The sequence below is a fragment of the Elaeis guineensis genome, chromosome 1 (genome assembly GCF_000442705.2).
Source record: "Elaeis guineensis isolate ETL-2024a chromosome 1, EG11, whole genome shotgun sequence".
Taxonomy (NCBI): Eukaryota; Viridiplantae; Streptophyta; class Magnoliopsida; order Arecales; family Arecaceae; genus Elaeis; species Elaeis guineensis.
The window spans coordinates 180,432,916-180,455,849 of NC_025993.2; the positions used below are offsets into that span (position 1 = coordinate 180,432,916).

Consider the following 22,934-nt stretch of genomic DNA (forward strand, 5'->3'; position numbering starts at 1 on the left):
TAACAAAGACAGACCAATAATAACAAAAACAACCAACTAAACAAGCACAGAAAAAACAATAAATATGTAGAGCCTATTATTGCATCACAAGATTCATCTCCAGATATGCTACCAAGAGAAACCCCCAAGTGATGCAACAGAGCACCACCTTTTATGCCACTCAGTGTCAAAAATTTATAAAGGATACAAAATTCATGACATTTTATAAATAAAATGATAGGAAACAAATGGTGCAGCTTCCTTTCCAAAATTGGCAGCAGGAACAGCTCCATGATGATTAACAATGCACCAATCTTTTCACATAAGGAAAGACAACAGGTTCCTGACGTAGCCTAAAATATTCGAGAACGCCTCTTCCAGATGATTATACTGTCTAGACTGTAACTGGTTCATTTACAGAAGAAGGAGATACACCAGTATTAACCTGCCGAAAAAGAGAGAGAAAAGATCTTGCTGACTGTTAACAGCACATTGCCTCCAGCGGCAATAAGTCAAATATCTAATAAAAATTAAAAGTAATCCATTTGCATGATAGAAATAACACTAGTCAACATGAAGAAAACACTTTAATATGAGGCATTATAAACTAATGATTCAGCATTTCCCAAAAACAGAATGCCTAAAAGAGAAATTAAGTTCACGGGAAAAGGCATCACAAGCTCTGCTGAAAGTATATGGAACAAATTATGCTGTAGAATCTAAAAAGACCCTTCTCTCCCTGAGAGAGAGAGAGAGAGAGAGAGAGAGAGAGATTTGTAGATTATACTACAGAAGGGCATCATTATTTAGTAGTGCAAATATGAAGGCATGACTGATGCGAGTTCACCCAAGATCAAGATAGAATCTTGATCATGTTACAACACGCACAAGGCTCTCCATTTCTTGAATAAATAAAGCTAAGATTATTGACAATTCTTGTGTTGAAAGAACTGTTTGATAGTTGATGAGTAACATGGAGTTAGTAGTATATCTCTCTGTCCATAGGCACAAAAGCTTTAAAATGAATGGAGTTCATTGGGGCAAGTGCCCCAGATCCCACTTGGGTTCACAAGTTATTAGGGTAACGTTGTCTTAACCCCTTCTGAAATTTATTGATAAGCTCATAATAGGAAAAATAAGAAAAACAAAAGGATCCTTTCACTTCTAGGACAAAAAGATATTTGAAATTTTCACAATTTACTTATGATGGAAAATTATGCACATCTAGCATGAACAATAAGTAATCAATTGGTGGCTATTCAAAATTTAGTGGCATATTCTAATTCGTCAGATGTAACATAAAGTCCACAAAATTATACAAAATGTGGACATTTTGAAGTACAGGACTCTGACCACAAAATTAGAGGCATACCTTTGCAGATTTGAAGAGTTCATCTAGAACTTCAGATAGAGTCGGATGTGCATGAACAGCAAATTTGATGTCCTGCAAACAAAAGACAGTCCAATCTGAGACAGATAGGAAATGGTTGTAGCTTACCATAGATTAAAAATAAGTCCCAGAACTGTTTCTTCAGAAATAAGAAAACAACATACAACAATCAGTAAAGAGTTAAAACATCTCCAGATTTAACTTATATAGACACTCAAGCTTTAACAATAAAGATAAGGACTTCAATATAAAATAAGAGGGAGCTGGGTAGATGAATCTATGGAGTCCATCTGGGTATAGATAGTTGATAAGACAGTGCAAATCCAAGTTGCGATTGCTTCATATATTTGCACCTCCATGCAATATAAATACAACTGATTATTTTTTTTATAAATACATTGGTAAAGCAGCGTGTGCTGGCACTATTAGCTATTGAGAGAACTGGTTAGTAATATGGTTGACATGCAGGTATACCTATGATTTTAATGGAGTTTTGTTTCTCTTAACTACATTATATGATAGTTTGTTCTCCAGTCAGAGAGAGAGCGAGAGATATGAATCATAGAATGACTAGTAGACAGTGTAAATCCAATAAATCACCTGGTAACTTGTAATTACCAGAGCTCTTATAAAATCCTACTTGCTCGGTCAAAATATCTATACCCATTATCAGTTAAACAAACTATTCAATGGACAACACAGGTAAATTAGTAGCTAATCTTGTATTTAACAAAGCACATATAACATTATAGCATGTCCTATATGATATCTGTGATTATTGACCATACATAATATGTTCATCTCTTTAGTATTCTGGGCATGTTACTTTTCACTACATGATCTTTTTTTAGTAACTAGCAACTTCACTTATTAATTGCCTAATTAGCAAACAGGTTTGACTTACCACAATCTGAGGAAATCACACTAAGTTTCGTATAAGGTTCAAGCATCAAAAAACACATACCACAGCTATATGAAAGCACAATATGAGACACTTATTATTCAATTACAACATTATCCCCCTATACAGTTCTTTTATATGGATATTATAGAGACTAATTTGGCATGCTTCTATCCACTGTTTTGCTCAAAAGAAAAAAATGGAATGTTTATAGCACACTATGATCTTTAAATTTTGTTGTTCAAATGAATAAACACAAGCATCTATAGAATCACCTGAACACGTGTTCCCAAGGCTATTGCATTTGATGCCTCATGGATGAGATCTGCAGCATGCAACCCCAAAATGTGAACTCCAAGAATCTCGCCTGTGTCAGGTCTGTATATTAACTGTATTACAGAAAAAAATGAAAAAAGAAATGAAACCTTTACCCAAAACTCTGGGGCAACAAAAGAATAAGTAGAAATCTGGAAATGTATCAAAGACTTAAAAATCAGTTCCTTGAATATAAATCATACAATAATGAGATGAGACAAAAAGGATAAAAACAAATCAGAACAAATCTAAGAAGGGAAGAGTCCCACAGATACTGAACTCCTTAACAGAAGGATGAAACAAACATAGCTAGAAATAGAAACAAAGAGTTATTACAACTATGATAAACTGAATAGTTATAGACTTGAGAAGGAAGTAAACAATTTTTGTAGAAATAATTCAAGTATACAGCAGCCCTATGTTTTCTGATTGTCAGTGTTGTTTAATCAAATGCCTAAAAGTAGATTCATCGTAATCTTCCAACATCAGGAATCCAGAAAAGATTACCATATGCCAGCACATGAAACAGAGCTGCAGCCCAAGAACCTAATGACAGCCCCAAATTCAACAACAGATGGTTGGTGGGAGTTGTCATAGTTTCTGAAAACTGTCAGTACTACTGATGCACTATGACAAAGTAGATTCGGATTCTTCCTGTTGATCCAACATTCAAGTGGAATGGACCATGATATTGGTTCAGTTTACCATGAGATTCGTATGTTATTATTTAAGGATAAGGTAAGAGAATCCATCGTGGAGAATAAACTACCACCATGCATGCAATGTTTTGTGGAAAGTTCTAAGCACCACTATGTTGCTGGTGTCCTCTACAAGTCTACGTATATCACAGCACACAACCTTAATGTCTCACATATAATTGCTTCTAAAAATTAAAAGAACCCAACATTTGATTAAATCGTCATTGATATGAGACTGAAAAGGAGAAAGGGAGCTCATTTCCAAAGCCCTCAAAACTTATTTGGAGCAGCCAAGATCCCCTTATAAAGATTCAGTTTAGAATAACATTGGGATGCCACCACGAGAGTCCAAATCTGAGACTATCCAGTTCTCCCCAATGCAAGCACTGAGGAGAAGGGTCGCAACCAATGGATCCAGGTGCTTTGGGAAATTCTTACCGGCCCAGGGAGCAGGAGCAGGTAGTGGTGGAGAGCTAATCATGTTCAGACATTCACAGCAATGAAACAACTACTGAAGTTTCTCTCTTGAAAAAACCCAAGAGTAAAAGAGAAAGCATTTCTGGAAAAGCAAGGAGATATTCTTTGAAGTTTTCCCTTATCTTGGCACTCCAGGAAGACTATGAAAACAAAGATAAGACATGAAGCTGAACAACAAAAAGAGGTTTCCTCCTATGAGTTTAAGAGTTGATGGTCCCACAATCCTGTTGTAGGTTAAAAACTTGCTTGTATTTTATTATTTTAATCTGCAATAGTTATACAAATCTAAGATGCCATTTGTTCAGCAATTTATGGAACTCAATCATATTTTGCTGGTCAGAAATTCAATAACAGGGTAAATTATACTCATCGCATTTTTCAGTTTTCTTCTTAGACCTGCAACTTTAATTCTTTTTGGAGTACTTCGGGTGAATTAAAGAGAAAAAAATCAGCTCAGCACATCAATCATGTGCTTGATATTTTTGTTATATTAGTGGCCACTTGTGTTGTGGACTCAAAATACCTAACAATATACCTTGTCATGAATATTTAACAATAGAAATTATTTGCTGGAATCTGTTGTTGTCTTCTTTAAAAAAAACAAAAAAATGGGAGGGAGTTTTGGGGTGGGGGGGAGGGCGGTTGGGGTGGGCGCATCAGGGAATCTGAAATAAGAGTGACTTAATTTCAGTTTGTGGATTAATTCTGTAATCCTCCTCCATCACTAATAATAAATTTATGGAAGCAGTCCAAATTTTTTGTTAAGGAGAGATGGTTGCTAAAAGCAATACCCGGCACTGGTAGAGATACAACTAAAGATGCACTTGCAATTGAGAAATTGGTGTTTGAGTAAAACATAATGATGTCACATGATTATGATCATCATGATGAATGTGGAACTTGGCGCGCTCAAACATAACGATACTAAAAGCAAAAGCAGGAAGTTATGCTGCAACAGGGAAGGTTCTGTTTTTATGGTCTGCAGCAGCAAACAGTGCAAGTATGAGGTGAACATTAAGAAATGATTCAAGAATTGATCTGGCACCATTAGCAATCTCTAAATAGAAATACTTGGCGAATGAGGATCCACAAAGCTGACCCCATGTAGTTTAGAATAGGCTTGATGATCGTGCTTGTGAGCAACCTTGCTTATAAATTCAAGAATACTTGAACCTATTGAAGAATTATATGCTTATATTTTATCTTCATTAAAATATTCCCCTAAGCTGGCACAAGATTTTTTTCAACTCTTGAAGGACTCAAAAGAAATTATTTTGGTAAGAAACATGCACCCGTGTGTATGTATTGATGATAGATAAATTCAACACATGTTAGCACAGAACAAATAAAGGTGAATGAATCTGGTTTTAACAGTATTGATGATAGATAAATTCAACACATGTCATCTAATTCAAGCCTCATCAAGATGGTACTGTGAGCACTAAACCCAGGATCACATGTACCAAAAATGAACAAGTTAATAGGAGTAAAAAGATTCACCTTAGCAAGCCCCTCTCCTTCATTTTCTGCTAGAGCTTTTGTGTTAGCCTTAAAACTTGTCTTAGCAACACTTACTTCAAATCCCTCCTGCTGAGCTTTCTCTCTTGCTTGAGGCTGCAAATAAGCTCACACATGATATCTCAAAACAATGCAATAATTTTGGCAGGTAAAAAGTTACATTATCAAAGATAAGTGCTTACACAGCACTAAATTGAGAGAGAGAGAGAGAGAGAGAGAGACTGTCATTCTATTTAGAAAAATTTTGTAAAGCAAGATCTTGTTCTATACTTTACTCTCTGTACTGCTATATTAATTGAGAAAAGAATAACTAGATCACAACCTGCCCAACTACATGGGTCAAGACACTGAAGGCAAAGTGACAGAGATTGTGTATCAGCATGGATTATCTGATTGTGGCCATATTGAAGAGAAAGGCCAAGTAATTTTACTCCATAGTTATATTCAGTAGCATTCTAGAAAGACTAACTTCATGACACTCCTCTTAGTATGCTTCATCATGAGAATAAAAGCATCTACTAATAGTAAGATTCATCATAAGATAACTTCCTAAGTCTGGAATCACATTTATATCAACAAATGGCAGAGCTTGCTGTGTAATTCAGAATGATCAACATCATTTTTTTCCAAACTACCAAAAACAAATCTGAATCCTGAACCCATCAGATATGAGATGATCAGCATGGTGACCAAGTAAGACTCACCAACAAATGCGTGTCAATTTGTAGATAGGTTTGTGATTTTATTCTAATTCATATTAAATATGCTAGTGCTGGCAATACATGCAACATCAAGGGAGAGTTTTCTTTTTCCAACTTCATATTAGATGAAATGAACATACCTCCGTCATGCCAACCATACTGATCTCAGGGTGGGTAAAGCAAGCAGCTGGGATACTTAAATGGTTTAGCACATTATCTTTCCCACAAATTTGCTCAACAACTGTGTTCGAGACCAATGCAAGACACTAATGAGTGATCATTTATACACAGACAACAAGGGTATACATAGTTTGATGGAAAATTTAGAAATGCATATACCTGAGATTCCTTGTGCACTGGCAGCATGAGCAAGCATCATTTTTCCATTAGCATCTCCAATGCAATATAAATGAGGTATCTATGCATGGATTTACACAGTTCAAATTAATACAGGAGTGCAACATTAGAAGGTATAGAAATCCAAAGCTGAAAGTATATATTATGAAAGAAATTGTGAATTTCGGATGAGGTATTGTCAATTCATGTGAAGATTAAATGACTAACCAGATTGCCACTTGCATCAATTACTTGCATGTGCTCATCAACCGGAACGAAGCCACGTTGTGTAACTACATTTATCTGAAATCAGGAGAATATGTGAGCCCAATGGTTTGTATTTTATCTCGCCCTGTATACAAGAACTTGGAACACTTACATTTTCTAGGCCAAGTCCCTTCGTGAATGGTGCCCTTCCAGTTGCTATAAGCGCTGCATCTACCTGCGGAATTCACATAACTTATTTCACTTTATGATAGAGCATATGACATTCAAAATCAATTAGGAAAGTACATATGCCATACACTAAGCCCATGAATAGGCAAGGCATGCTTATGATAGGCTATCCAAAGAATCAACATGCAACAGTGTGCAAAAGAGACCTATGAATAAGCAAGGTCTGATCTGCATTTCTGAAATAAATATTCATATCTGAAAACCGGATCCCTTTGACCATGTTTATGCTTTTTTCTAGCTATGCAAATTGGTATCACAATCTAGAAGTCTCAAGTAGAGTCACCAAGAGCAATGTCAAAGTGTTGGGCAGTAATACATGGAGAATCACATTTGGAATTCCTTGTGGAATTAAAAAATCTATCTTAACAGACCTAAGCTTTAGATAATGATGGTGGTTTCATCGTACCAAATATATCGATCTTGTTTTGTGCTTGAAGGTTTTGTGATATCTTCACCATTTTTTTGGATGATCCATGCCCTCTAATCCGCAAGCACATGTTCCCATCATTTATAAACATACTAATCCTTCTTGTTACCACAGTAACTCGGCAATGCAAGTCAGCAACATCAATCATTATAAAACAGGGATATGCAAAAAGATATGCAATATATCATATTTGGGATCTCTTCTGACAGTATACTAACATTTGTTACTAGTTGAGATCTTTTTAATTGTGAGGTTGAAAAATCCGTAATAGGCACATCTTCCTATATCTAGGTACAAAATATTAGAAATCCTTTATAATTAGTTGGTAAATATTTCCATAAAATTAGTGTGGTAAAAATCCCATTAGTTGTAGGTGTAAAAGTTTGATTTACATGGTAAACCTTGGGCCCATAACTTAGCTGCTTGATAAATTTACAATCTTTAGGTCTTGGGATCAATACAGGATAGCTCCTCCCGACCCCACCCCACCAATTCCCCAACCACAAGCAAAAGGGGGAAAAAAAAAGAAAAGAAAGAAAAAGAAGAAGCATGAAAAATATACCCAACCCTAAACTACACTCCCATTTGGCTTTGATCGAATGCAATTATCTACCAAAGCCTAACTTCATAAACCATTATAATATTTTAAATCTTCCTTAAATTCCAAATTACTTGAGCCCCATTCTCCCTCTGTTCAAAAAATAAGCAATAACAAGACAAACACTGGCTAATGATGAAGTTTTCAAACAAGAAGTAAATGCTTTAGAGATAATTCACCTCCAGAGTATCTTTAGGTTCCTTTGTCTTTGCATCAATAAGCTCAATAGAAACAGGCTTTCCATCCTTTGCCGGTGTGATCTACAAATAAAAAGAAAGAAATTAATGATATCTCCTTATTTATGTTTAACAGAAGAAGCAATTGTAATTAAAAACAACCTTCTTTGCAAATACTCCTGTATGATGATCAATTTTTCTGGGATTAATGAGAACTCGCTGGGCCAACTTCCCTATCTCAGGATCAAAACCAGGCATTAGTTGATCCAGAGCTTCGACAAAAGTAACCTGCCCAACAGAACTCAAGCTCATAAGGTGGAGTGAATATATGTGGCTGTGGACCAAACTTGAAGTTGCAAGCTCACCATGTCCACTTGGACCAGAGTGATTAAATTTTTTACTTTTTAATCCATTTTTAATCTATGCTCTGGAAGGCATTTATAATAGATAAATTTACAATCTCCGCCATTTTTTATTGAATAAAGTGCATTTCTGCCGTTTAAAAAAGTTGATTTGCTCTTGTATTTCATGAGCTAAAACTGCATAACCAATATGATATGTTCCTTAATCAACCTTCTAGGTTTTATTGAAGGTCCCTTCTTGCCTCGGGTTTCCTTGGTTAGAAACTTGGGATAAGGCTTGCTGGTCTTCTAGGTTTTAATGGACAACCAATAACCATAAAGATGGGATAAGGCTTGCTAGTCAAGATTACTCAAGCTCGAATTTTCAAAAAGAGAAAACTAATACACTGCAGTATGAAAGAGCAGTTACATACTTCGCTTCCTAGTGCTGTGTACACATCACTAAATTCAAGTCCAATATAACCACTTCCTACAATGGCTATCCAATCTGGAACCCACTCCAGCTTGAGAGCATGATCGCTCGTAAACACAGTTTTCCCTGCATATCATTCAATAAGTTCAGTGCACCCTCAGAGGTAAGGAATGCTGTATATTTAAGTTTGAAATAAGTACTACTAGAGAATATCAATTATAGTACTTATTACTTAAAGCATGTCCAACCAAAATAGATAGACATATCAACCACAATATGCCATGACATAGAGTTTCATATGATTTACATAGTGAAGACCTAGAATATCTCAATCTGATCCTGATCACAAACTAATGGCAAACAATTTAAACTTGAAGTTGGATAAAATGCAAAGGGCATGTATGCATGCATCATGCAAGTGTACGTGTACAGAAATATGAGATACAATCCTAGGAGTGTGGATCAAACATTTTTGCGCAATCCAAACTGAGAATCCACATTAGTCAATCAGGACTTACAATATATAAAATGCCTAACTAAAGATCACATGTTTTGGGGTATATTTACCTATGCAACAATTGAATTCAGTAGGTTTGGATACTTTAGACTCTAAATCAAACGAAACTATTTGAGTTGAAATTCAAATTTGTCCATGCTAACAGCAATTAATGAACATGTAAGAAACCTCCAAAATATTGAATTTTCTCCTTTCTCTTGTTTTAGCCATCTTGGACATTATAGATAACAACTAGGGACCTTAATTCCCTACTTGTTCTGTATTTATATGAAGTGCTTTTAAATTTACATAGAAACTATATGTACAATATTTATGTGCTAATAAGAACAATGTTTGATGTAGAAATTCAAGAAAAAGGTATATTTTGAATAGAAAGTCTGAGTTTGCTCAACAAATGCATTCAAGACAGCACCAAATCAGAGATACGCATAACCATGAGCATAGGTATGTATAGAAGGATCGATTCAAGCTCTAGCTGTGGCAAGCTGATTCCTAAAACCCTATGATCATGTCCACTATTTAAGAGAATGGTGTCACACATTCCACAGCACCTCAGAAATGTCAGGATGTGCTTCTCTGATGTTGCTAGTTATGAACAACTTTGGACTTTATATCACACAGCAAGGCATAAACAACATTTGCAAAAGATTTATGCACTTGAGTTGCAAAGCACAGTTATAAATCAAGGAACAAAAGCACAAGACACAGCAAGAAGTGGAAGTTTGGGGGGAAACAATATGAGAGCATTATCGGAAACATTGAATACAGTTGACTTGCAAAGCATAGTTCTAAATCAAGGAACGAAAGCAGGAAACAGCACGAGATGTCAAAGTTCGAAAAAAAAAAAAAACAAATGAAAACATTATCTGCAAGATCTTAGGTGCAGAAGGATATACAAAAATGAAAACAAAAGACTCACAATGCTCTCACAAATATTAGAATAAGGAATACAACAATAATGTCACCTATCAAAAGAAAATCCTCCATCATTAGTGATACTATCCAAATTCTATGCTCACATATAATTGACTAATTATGAATAAAATGGATCCAGATAAACAGCAGTTACCATCAACTTCAATGCCATTAGGAACAAAAGGAACAGACCCAGTTGCAATTATTATGTCCCTGGCTGTGATTTCTGTGTCAGGAAATCCAACTTTACCATATTTCACTTTTTGTGTACCCTGCAATATATTCAATCTCCATAAGCACCAAAATTCATAAGCTCCATACATGATATAATTTGATATGCTAAGATCAACATAAAGACATGAATAGGCTCAAGCTTCAACAAAGCAAGCAAACAAAAAATAGGAGTAAAAGGAAAGGTAGAGAAAACACCCAATACAGTATGGTAGTAGTATATTTATAATATTGCTAGGTACAGGAACACCTTGTATAGTTGTCCTTGATAAAATGAAAGAACTTAATGAAAAAGGGCCAATATTCCTCTAAAAGTATTTTATATACTGTACAACTATATTACATGGACTACATACCGTCATTTTGTATACTTTGTGACTACATACCGTCATTTTGTGACTACATATATCAAAGAATTTAGGATTTTGTGAGTGTAAATACATTGAAGATTCATGCATTATCTGGAATCTGATATGTGAATGCACATGCTAAATGCACACATTGGGCTATTGCTGTTATTTAATGGAACTTAGAAAAATCAATTCACTGTCTCCAAAAGAAAATACATTTCTCAGGCAGTTTCCCTGTTTGCAGATGTTATATGACCGCGAAGACATTTTACAACTAACAACCAAATGACTTAGCAACAAATTTTCCATTTCTAGGATAACTCATACTCTAGAGCAGACAATGCTTGAGGCAACATGTATGACATACCACAAGTGTGCCAACACCAGTTAGTATGTCTACGCCCAAAGCCTTCAATGAATTTGTCAGATTATTACGAATCTTTGAAGCGAGATTATTTGCATGGTCAGCAACACCTTGTCTGTCATAACCAGGAGATGATACCTATCATTCAGAACAAGAAGGGGTTAGTGTTAGAGTATAGGACAGATAAAAGAGCAAAGTAAAATTAGCATAAATAAGTATCTCATGCAGCTGAAGATCATAGACATGTAGAGTAACAATGCTGGTTTGAAAAAGCATGACCAGGTCAAACATACTGATGTAAGAGGATTAATGAAAACAAGTAGGCTTTGAAGTGCTTTCTAGAAAGAAATTTGGTCTTCACCCCTTAGATGAAAACCACTGATAAAACGGTTTGCATGGCTTTTGCCATTTTCAATTTACTTGCAGTTAAAAACACTGGATGCACACTATATCTTCTTATCAGAATGTTCACAAAGCAAGCCATGGCATGGATCTGTAACTGAAAAAATGATTATAAGATAGCAAATGAATGTATTTGATTGGCACATTTTTGACCTCACAAGTGTTCTATGTCTCTTCACCAAAAGCAGATTCGACAAATGAAAAGTTCAACTGATCAAGCATGTTAATGTATGACATATGAATAATCAAGCAAATGACCCCTGATAAAACAAGTGCTCAGTCAAACTCAGGAAATTCATACTCTAAAAACAAACCTTTTAAGGCATTCAGTACAAGAGCAATGGAGTTTGAAATTTAAGCTTGTATCACCTCGGTTTTAATAAAAATATGATGAAAGTAATGCTACGCATAATCTAATTATGACTTGTTTGGTGCATGATACCAAGAATGAGCAAAATAGTTCCATTACCTGTAAACCCAGTGCTTTCAAGTGATGCTCATTCTGGAGCTCACGCATCCGACCACTCACAGCAAGAAGAGCTTTAGATGGAACACAGCCTCTATTTACACAAGTTCCTCCAACAATATCCCCCTCAATGATGGCAGTCTTCAAACCCTGTGTAACAAGCATTTGCCTTGAGAAGAATAATTATGGAGGACCAATTCAAGCAGTCAACTTTTACAAAAGAAGAAGAAGAAGAAGAGAATGTAAAGATAATTTATGCAGCATGATACTTAAAACAACATGAATAATCACCCAAGACAAGTTTGATGCCTTTAAGTTATGGTGGTAACGATAGGATGCTTATTGGTTGGGCTAATTAATGCATACCTAGTAGCATAAGAAGTGCAAACAGAAAGCTAGAAAACATAACCATATTAGATTGAGATCTGATACTCATAGTTAAAAAGGTGTACATATGTTCTCTTTCAAACTTGAGGGGAAAAATATAAGTTTCCCAAACAGATCACTGCTAGTGGTACCATAGGGTGGTGACAGATATAATCTTGGCTTGGATTCACTTCCATCTGAGGTGCTTGATTCTTTCAATCACTCACTTGAAATGATTAGATGATGTTCATGTTTTGCATATAATATTTCTTCTAAACCAGAATACTAGCATATAGCTATAAGTATGCAATCCCTTTGTGGTCACGGCTCATGTCTGTTCTTCGAAATGTGATGCTTGCATAAACTCTCATATCCATATGATGCAATAAAGCCCACACCAAATATATCTAGGCTTGTAGTTATCACTGATGCAATGTTTACATGGGAAGTTCTGACCTTTACATTCTTCAAAGTGATATAAATAGAATAAAAGCATTCTGAAAAGAATATTCATTAATACAGGTTAGGAGAAAGGTTCATTGTCTCAGTACCAAACTCCGTAACAGTACGATTCTTTTACAATGTCAGTACATGGTACGGACTGGTACAACAGTGTTAGTATAGTACGATATAGGGCGATATGGCAAACACTGATCAAGAGGATGTTAAACACTGTTAGCAGTTATCAAGTAACATTTTTTTAAAAAAAATACAAATACATTCAATTTATATTACCAATAAAATATTCAATGTAGAATGTGGAATTCTATCAAGGCAACAAAATGGATGCTTGTCCAGTATTCTAATTTTTCATAGGCAAAAAAAGGTCGGGGGAAAAAGATGCCTCCAACAGGTTTGCAGTTCATAAGACATCACGTGCTGTCACATTCTCTACTCATTTATTTTTCGCAACAAGCATTTAGTTATTAGCCTAAAATTGTGGTTTCATCATTTGCTTTCAAAGGGATAATAGAAATTTGGATGCAAGAGAACTTAACATCACATCAGTGATGAAAATGAGTGGTTGTTTATAGAAAGAAAAGACATGTTGGTCTAAGGTGCTTAGTGTTTGGAGGATCCTAAAAACTGCAATTGAGTGTCCAACTAACTATTTTAGAATAAAGGGAAAGATTTAGCTTCCATGTTTGTAGCATCCTTATAAATGGCACTCCAGATCAGTTGCTGAACTAAATATCTAAGTTAATAATGGTTGGCTTTTCTTCACAATGAAGAAGCATGACAGCTATTGCTGTCACATAAAGCTTCAGTCGTGGATAAACTATAAATAATAACAAAACTGACCCTTGCAGAAACATTAGTTTTTTGTCGTACATGATGAATTTTTTATTGTCGTACATGATGAACTTGAGAAAATAGCCAAGATCATCAAGGCTCTCAGTGCCAAGATATCATATACTCCAAATTCTATGCGGAAGTACTAAAAACAGATATTCATAGTAAGTGTACTGCTCCATTTATAGCGTTGAAAAGACACCATTTCCACGAGTAGCTACATACACTAGAACCCTACTAAAATAGTGTATAAAGATGCAGTCACGATTATAGCCACATCAATTCAGCATGAACATTCCACCAGCCAACGTCATCTCTTAAAAGTATTACAAACACTTGTAAGAAAAACAATCAAATACTAGCATCAACCCAGCACTCTTTCACAGCAAAATGATATCTTTCGTTTAAGAAATGCAAACAAGTGTCCGTTTTTATCACACCAATCAACTCTAAAATGAGAAATCCTATCTCCGAAAAGTCTTGTGATTCCAAATCCACGGAAATCATCGAGATCAGCAACACAGGGACTACAATTCCATTTCTAATCGAACTAAACCACCAAAAAAAAAAAAAAAATCTACAAAAGCTTGCGACTTTAACAACACAAGATCCGGGACAAAGTTAGTAAATACCTTCTCGACAGCATGAAGCGCAGCTCCATGACCACCAACACCAGCCCCAATGATGACGAGATCGTAGTCAAACGCCTTAGACGGGCTTCCATTTCCCGACACTGCAGCCACTGTCTTCCTGGAGGAAGTCCGAGCGGGAGACGGAAAGATCCGGGTGGAGCCCGCCGGGCGCAGCGGGCGTAGGCCCAGGGCCTCCCGGCGAAGGCCGCAGAAGCGGAGGGCGAAGGGGCGGAGGGCGGCGAGGGAGGCAGCGGGAGCCGGATCGGATCTCGGGGCCGGGGGGAGGGAGAGGGAGATGGAGAGGGAGGCCTGCATCGTGGAAATTACAGACTGTATGGAGGGATATGGGGTGGAAATTAGGGTTTTGGGAGAATGGGAGAGAAATATAGAGGCCGGGGATTTCGAAGGGAGCCTCGGGGACTCCGTTGGAGAGGCGGAGGATTCGAAGTGGAAGAAAGATAGTGATCGACCCCTTAACCCTTTACATGCGGATATGCGTATAGAAGGTTATATGCGAACTTGGGTGGGGGTGGGAGAATGAAGCCAGGTATTGACGGCGGATCAGCATTATTATTATTATTATTATTTTTTATTTTTTTTTTTTTAACTTTGAGCGCAGGTTTTCGCTGTATTCACGATGTATCGTATGGTATAGTGTATTATACATATTGTTTATCACATAATGGATGGCTATATATGGCAGTGATATGCATTGCACAATTTCATCCATTTGTGGCCATCCATTATATAAGGAATGAAGCATAACAGAGTATTTACGTTTTTTTCTTTATTTTGTCCGTGTGTGCATATAGGTTTATATTTTTTTTGTTTTACATTCTAATATGAAGATAGCTAGAAGCACCGACATGCAAAAGATATGAGCTATTAGAGTGATGTATAATAATCTTTTGAGGTGGATTTGTCTTCTATAGCTCAATGATTCACAATTTGGTTTGGTTGGTTTGGTTGATGGTATGTACCTGAATAGACCCATAGAAATAGTTCTGTTCAATAAATGTGGGTTGGATTCTCTTGGTTTAATTCTCGAGTTCTGAATATGAAGAGAGAAATAAGCTAAATATGCAAACAAGGAGAGGGGATATGCTTGCTAGATTATATAAATACAAATAAAATCTTGCATAATATGGATGTTGCAGCTATGTATAGACTCCTTACATGTAATGCATTATTCCAATACTAGCATGTTAGATTCTACCAATCCATATATGTGACCAAGCAATTTGATCTTTTCAAAGAATGAAAGCCATCGAATTTTTTATTAAGGAGAGATAAAAGAGATATCTTGTACATATGCTGCATGAGTGTAATATTAACATATGAGATTCTACTCATTCAAGTGCATGACTAAGCTACCTAATCTTTTTTGAGAAAGCATTTGAATTTGTTATTATAGAAGACAGAGAGAAACTTTTTTTTTTTTTCACAAAAGAAAAGAGAGAATATTATTATAAAAAAAATATTCATTGAAACAAAAAAGCTTCATTCTTGGTTCAAGATCACAACTTACTAAACTTTATTGATGTCTCAATCTTTTCATCATTTATTTAATTTTGAACGCAATGTCTCTTCTCATAAGGTGGAGTTTAGATGGAAAGAGCAGTCCACAAACTTGATAATATCCTATAGCCTTACATAGAATGGCACACCTCTATTCCATATCCAACAAATTTGTACAAACACACATATTATATTTATATACATGTATGAATATGTGTGTGTGTGTGTTTCTGCAAAAGCTTTTATGTTTTAATATGAAAAAGGATAAAGATGCCAACTGGTTGAGGTAATAAAGCTGTTATATGTTATAGTGGTGATCCAAATTCCACCCTGCCCTTGGATCAATTTTCACCATGCTAAAAGGAAAAAAAATAATAGAGAAAAATCAATTTAAGTGAATGAGTTATATGTTAGAGAAATGGATTTCAATGTGGCTGGCAAAACCTCGTGAAATAGATTCAAATAAAATCCTCACCATATGTTAGGACATTTCAATAGTATATTCCTCATATAGTCATCCATCATATGTTGAGGCACGTGCAAGGCAAGTTCTCAGAGAAATGGATTGAAATTATCTAAATAATATGAAAATTTAGGAAAGAAAAAGTGGATCCACTCAAGGGGAGAGGGAGGCTGAAACGGATGGAGGAACTTGTTTGAAATTTTGGATATTGATGGAAGTCATCCAATAATGCTTTGCCATGCGGAATGATCCGGATCCTTATCGGGTGGACTGACAATTGATAGGATGTTTTTTGAAGGGGACCTTTCAGAAAGAGATGTGCAGGTGAGGTGACCTGCCACTGGTTGTACAAATTGTGAACGAGGTGGTTGCGGAATGGATGATGGTTTTGAGCAGTTCATGAGGACAGGATTAGTTAGGTTTTAGTTTTGAGGACGGGTTTCGTTTAGTTTTGATTTCCTTCCATCTTCCCGATTTATGATTTGGCAACCGACAGGTATTATCGTATGCCATCCACTCGAGGACACTCCTGGTGACCCCACGTGGTCGCCGTTAAGGCCCGCGTAACTTGCAACGCTCACCGCTTGGCTTCACGGGGACGGGAAGCAGCACGGCGCGCAACCACGCAAAATTCAAGTAACCGACCGAATCCACCGACACATGGCGGCCCTGAAAGACTTGCAAATCTTAAATTCGAGTGACACGTGACAGCTATTAGAGACAACATGCGTTCAGCTGAGACTGCAAAATCTTAAATTCGAGTGACACGTACGTGACAGCTATTAGAGACAACACGCGTTCAGCTGAGACTGGAAGCTATTAGAGACAACATGCGTTCAGCTGAGACTTGAATTCAGCCAGGTTTGACCATCCCGAAAATACGATAGGCGTCAAATGATGATATAATCCTTCCACAGAAGTTAATGGGTTAGAATTAACCAAGGTGATTCAAATTTTCCAAAATAACATAGACAATGCATCGGTTTAGGGACAATGATCTCGAGTTTTTTTACATCGAGAAAATACATTAAAATTAACTGAACGAACTTTTTTTTGTGAAAGAAAAATAAAAGAAAGAAATCATTCAACAGAATCCAAAGTAATTCAAAATTTCACGAAACTTATAAGTTGGATTAATACAATCATCAAAAAATATTGGATTAAAGACTGAACTAAGTCTATATTTATAGCTATCTAAAACTATCTTTTATATGGATTGGTTCGAGTTTCATGGGGAGCAAAAATTGATCTCAATAGATTACTTTTTTCTCTTTATGAGATTTAGACCAACTCATTTTAAATGCCTCTGGATATTGGGAATATAAACAAGCCCAGAATTCTTTTTTCGAGTTGCACTAATCCAAACCCATCCCATAGGATTTTGGATATGGACATCCAAACAGATCCTAAAACATGCAATTTGCACCGAGGCAACAGAACGCACTTTGGAAAATAAACTTTTTTGTAATTTCATGGGCAACAAGAGAACAGATCATTTATGTTTCCAGGTTACATGGTCCAACTGTTGCATCCTCCAAGTGAAGATGATCCCTAAGACGATTAAACTTGGTTAACCAACCACCGCAACAAAAATGACAGCCCGGCTCGTTATCCGCCTCCCTAAAGCTCGTCCTGGAAAGAGAGAACGTAGCAAAAAAACATAAGAAGATGCAAAAAGATAGATGTGCGTTCATCATCTAAACTAATAATATTCCAGATAAAATATGGAAGAAACAAAAGGAGAAAAGAAACAGTACATGTGGCTTTTCTTTGTCCTCTTGTGGCTGTTCTTTATCCTCTTTCACATCGGATTCAGATTTTGCATCGGATTCAGACTTCTTCGCACCATCTGAGTCAGCATCAGTATCATCCTCTTCCTCATCCTATCGCACAAGTGTCAGAGCGCAATCATCTTAGAGAAATCCATGAAAATAACCAAGTGATGCAACATCAAAGCACTATCTAAGGGCTTACATCTATATCAGAATCGACATCCTTGTTTTCCTGTCAACAGAAGAAAACAGTTAGTCGATATCATTCCTTTTGGCTACAAAGGAATGCAATTCTCGTATCCAACTTCTCCCCATTAATAATAGAGGCGAACAGAATGGATTAGCTCATCAACACACTTGTTAAATTTCATGTCAAGTGTATTTAAAAAACAAAGGTAAGACTGGCAATGATCTATAACCAAAAGCTTCAATGAAGATAAAATGGCATATTTTAGTCGATATTCTAATAAATATGGGAAAAACGGCATCATCCAGGTCCAAACGTGGAACCTCTCCACAGCGAATATGCTGAGGAGAGAAAGAGACAACTAGTGGACCAACGCCTATTGTCTGAACAATTTCAGTCCTTCAATGAAAAAGTTTGACTTCTATTCAATAAAAAAAGGCAAATCTTTTATTACAAATCTGACAGATCAGACAGGAAAATCAGGTGTCAACATAACATGCTAGACAATGAACTTGGCATTAATAGCCATGCAAGTTTTCTTTGGAGAAATTAACTATAATATCCCACGACACCAAACAGCTGCACGACTCCCAATAAGCTAGCTCCACACATTCAAGAAATAATTATAGTTAACACTTCTTCACAATTGACTCAATGCTGGAAGGAAAAAGGATCTTCAAATCTAAGATACCTATCATATGGAAACCATGGTAAAATTATTATCTATAAAAACCACCAAAAGAGACCCAACATTTTGGATGGCAATCATCTGGAAATTAGCTTACCACTTAAAATGGAGATAATCTAATGAAACATGAAATATCCACATTAAAAATCATCCTACTTCTGTACTCATACAATACAATGCCAAGATGTGCAGAGCTAACTATGCTACTAAACCAAGAAAGAAACTGTCAAGGTAAAGAATTAGTTACAAACTCACCTCCTCTTCCCTCTTTTTCTCATCCTCATCGAATGCAGCCTTCTCAGCCTGCAAGATATAATGCCACAAAATGAATTTAGCAATCTATCTTTTGCTCAAGGTGTCAATGACAAGAATACTAAAGACACTTACATCCTTATGCTTGCCCCATGTTTCTTCAGCAAACTTCTTTGCATACTCAGGATCATCGCAAATCAGAATGTTGTCAAACAAGGACCCAGCTTTCACCTGGCAAATAAATGATATCACATCAATTTCTTGGAATAAGTGAAACAACAACTTATAAACAGATCGAGAGGGTAGACACACACCTGCCACAACTCAATGCCAATGTACCTTAAGTTGGAGTAAGCATAGATATCTGGATCATCCTTGAAATCTGCAATGAAGTGGAAGGTTATATTTCACCTGCACGATAAAGGACCAAACTCAAAAAAGAACAGATTCCGAAGTCCTGACGGAAGATGAAGATTACCAGGGTTGTCAATCATCGGAGCCTTCCACTTTCCCTTGAAATTAGGGTTCTTAATTTTCTGCAATACACAAGAATAAGCAATCAGAATTTTGCCTTCTACTTGGAAGCAATCTTGTTACGAAGATGTTTTCAGACCTTTGGCGTCCAGGGTCCCTTGTATTCAGGATTTGGGATGGTTGGAGCTGTCCATTCCCCATCTTCTTCTTCATTCCAGTCTTCTGGCTGTGAAAACACAAAAAATCGATTTCATACATTTCCTTCACATCATCAGAAATGAAATTTCTAACTTTGTTCAGATCAATTACCTCTTTTGCATCAGGATCGGGAATTTCCTTCGGAATGTCATCATACCCCTTCAACAAACATAGAAAGAAATTAGTTTAGTTTCACTAAAAAGATTTTCTTAAGATAAAAATGATCAAGGAATGCTAATAAGGATTAGCAAATTTAGCCAATGTGGTGATCCACACTGCCAAAAGCAATTTCAATTTTTCAACGCCGTAATTGAAAAATATCCTAACTGTTTAAGACCCAAATAACCAATAATGCAATAGGATGGGTGGAATAAGAGCTTTACTTAATCTTAAAATAATCTAGGGGATGAGAAAAGACATAAAAAGCTAAAAAAACATTGGACAAGAATACTTGCTTACAGATAATTATTTAATATCCAAGACAGGGAACAGGGTGGTGCAGGTAATTTAACATTGCATTGCTGGAAGGATAAAAACTATGAAAATTGACTTGATTTACATCTGATAACCAACAGCAAGAGAAAAAGGGTGGGCCTTGCTGCAAGGAAAGTTTGCTTCATTTTTACCTAGGTGTCATGGGTTCAAAATATGGAAATAGCCTCTCTGCACTTGAGGGTGAGGCTACATATATTTGACCCTCCACAGACCCAACAATTGTGGGAACCTCATTTACTAGGCTGTCTTTTTTTTTTTTTTTGTTAACCAACATCAAGAGAAAAGAGAGCAGCAACAGAGTGCAAAATCTTCCAGATTGTGAATTATATGATGAAAGATTATAAAGGGGTACAGAATGTACCTCTGGTTTCTTATCCTCAGGGTCAGGAATGTACTCCTTGTCATCCCAATCTTCTGGCTGCAGATTTGCATAAACTCTCTTGTCAGCACATTCTTCGTAACAAAATTATGCTCGTATGATATTTAGCTCAAGGAGCAAATGGAAATTTTTTACCTTCTTTGCATTAGGATCCTTTATTTTCTTTGGCGGAAGAATTTTCCAATCCCTGTATATACTCCCCGATTGCTTCTCCTTGTTGTCAATAAGGATGCTGTATGTAGCATCCGGACGAATGATCAAAGTGTAGACATGAGTTAGCTGATCTGTCTCACATGGTATATCCTTCTTAACTAAGTGGTTCGTCCCATTGCGCGAAAGAATAACATGAACCTTTTTGGTTGAGTACCCACAGATATCTGGTCCAAACATGATGCTGCAATTCACACACACAAATTTTAAGAAATTAGAGTACACAATAAGGAGAGTTACAACATTTGAAAGTACTACATCAAATATAAAATAAGGTACACATGTATGAATTACCTGTATGGGGTCTCCCCGCTGAAATTCTTCTGATCAACTTGACCACTGAGCAGCTTCACATATCCACCTCCACAGTCAAGTTTCTGTTCATGTTTGACAGAAAATTGCAAAACCAATGTCTTATCTTTGCTGCTGAACTCAGGGAACTCCGCCGAAATAGCATAGAACTTGTAGTCTTCTGCAGTCTGGATGCCTGAAAATAATAATACAAAAAGGAAAATAATAACTTAGCAATGGTAACTACATTTTAGTACATCCTTATGAAGATTGTTCTAAAAGAAAGTAAATTAATAACTTTGTCATGATGAAACAAAGTCTTACCTTTATCCTCAGGATTGCCGTTCCACTTCCCAGAGGTGTGGTTCCAGTCACCCGCCATGTTCTCATCCTTCTTCCAGTCCGATTTAACCCACCGGTCCTCCCATCCAGCTTCAATTGCCATCAAAAAAAAAAAAAGAAAAGAAGATGATAAATTCATGGAACAACCATATAATATCATATCAGTTATAAGAGCACAAGACCACATTCTCAGTCACAACCTGAAAGTAGTATACAAATACATCATTCTGGGCCCAACAAATCACAAGTCAAATCCCAAGAACTAATACTCCGTAAATTGAAAAGGAGATAACGGCTAGGTTTGCCTCCACAATTTAACGTTACTAATGCAGTCGGTCAACCAAATGGGGTCCAGGATTAAAAACAATAAGAAACCCGTCAGCTTTCATCGTATTATAGCTGAAGTCACTACGAGACAAAATCTAATCAAGCACGAAATAATATCAACCAAATTTCAGCACAACCAAAGCCAATGGAGAAAATTTTAAAAAAATCGTGATACCTTAAAAAATATGGTACGGAATTAGCGTCCGGTAACAGAACTCCAAACGATTAACTAATAAGAGATTAGAAGGCAAAGATTGGAATTGCAAGCATTCCCGTGCACTGCAGGATAAACCATAAAACCTAACCCATGCCAATCTATGAATAAGACAATAACCGCATCAAAATATAATTTGAAACTGAAAACCCGTAAATCAGATCAATTGTTGCAAGATCACAAGTAAAATATATATAAAAAATCTATAAACACCCAATTATTTTGAAGAAAAATGAAAGTAAGACAGATCAAAAATCACCAAAGTGTAACCAAAATCACATTTCTTTAACGAAAACAATCACTGGCTTCAGAACTAAAAAGGGCATAAAAACCGAGAAATTAAACTCTCCGGATCTATTTTTTAAGATCGAGAAAGAGTAGATCGAATCGAGAAAAAAGAAGTCCTAGAACATATCGGATTGGAACTCGAGATCGAGCAGAGGAAGCAAGAAACAGAAGTCCGGAAGGAACATTGCAGCGGTTCTGGTGTCGTACATTCAAATGTCTCCTGGAAGTAGACATCGGCGGCGGCTAAAGAGGCAAGGGCGAGCAGCGCCACCGCGATTGCAGCAGCGAGACGCAGAGTCCTTCGAATCGCCATTGGTGAATAAAGAGCACCCAAGAGCGCTTCCTCTACCGCCACTGTGGAGACGAGTAAACCCGAAAATATAAATATATAACAAAAGAAAATGGATACGATCACCCACCATAACCTTACCGACGTATGATTGCCGCCGGCATTTAACGAAAAACTGTCCTCGGGATGTTCTACGGAACGTTCAATTATACTTACACGAGGTGACTGGAGGCGTGGTTAGCGGATATTGCTAAAACCGGTTTAC

General features: G+C 36.5%; 2 protein-coding genes across 2 annotated transcripts; both read right to left on the bottom strand.

Moving 5' to 3' along the window:
• Positions 1 to 49: 49 nt before the first annotated feature.
• LOC105039925 (dihydrolipoyl dehydrogenase 2, chloroplastic) lies at positions 50 to 14,728 on the bottom strand. The gene is made up of 15 exons (XM_010916250.4): positions 14,283 to 14,728; positions 11,995 to 12,141; positions 11,127 to 11,261; positions 10,333 to 10,450; positions 8,748 to 8,872; positions 8,135 to 8,260; positions 7,976 to 8,056; positions 6,695 to 6,757; positions 6,544 to 6,618; positions 6,319 to 6,397; positions 6,120 to 6,220; positions 5,261 to 5,374; positions 2,546 to 2,659; positions 1,352 to 1,423; positions 50 to 424 (listed from the first exon to the last, which is right to left on the bottom strand). The coding sequence occupies exons 1-15, from the start codon at positions 14,595 to 14,597 to the stop codon at positions 374 to 376; spliced, it is 1,716 nt and encodes a 571-aa protein (XP_010914552.1). The 5' UTR covers positions 14,598 to 14,728; the 3' UTR covers positions 50 to 373.
• Positions 14,729 to 17,585: 2,857 nt separating this feature from the next.
• LOC105039926 (calreticulin) lies at positions 17,586 to 22,750 on the bottom strand. Its single transcript, XM_029262964.2, has 14 exons — positions 22,588 to 22,750; positions 21,534 to 21,641; positions 21,213 to 21,405; positions 20,844 to 21,102; positions 20,691 to 20,747; positions 19,946 to 19,993; positions 19,776 to 19,862; positions 19,641 to 19,698; positions 19,477 to 19,544; positions 19,298 to 19,393; positions 19,166 to 19,213; positions 18,238 to 18,267; positions 18,021 to 18,146; positions 17,586 to 17,895 (listed from the first exon to the last, which is right to left on the bottom strand). Exons 1-14 carry the CDS (start codon positions 22,691 to 22,693, stop codon positions 17,884 to 17,886), a joined length of 1,296 nt encoding a protein of 431 aa, XP_029118797.1. The 5' UTR covers positions 22,694 to 22,750; the 3' UTR covers positions 17,586 to 17,883.
• Positions 22,751 to 22,934: the final 184 nt, after the last annotated feature.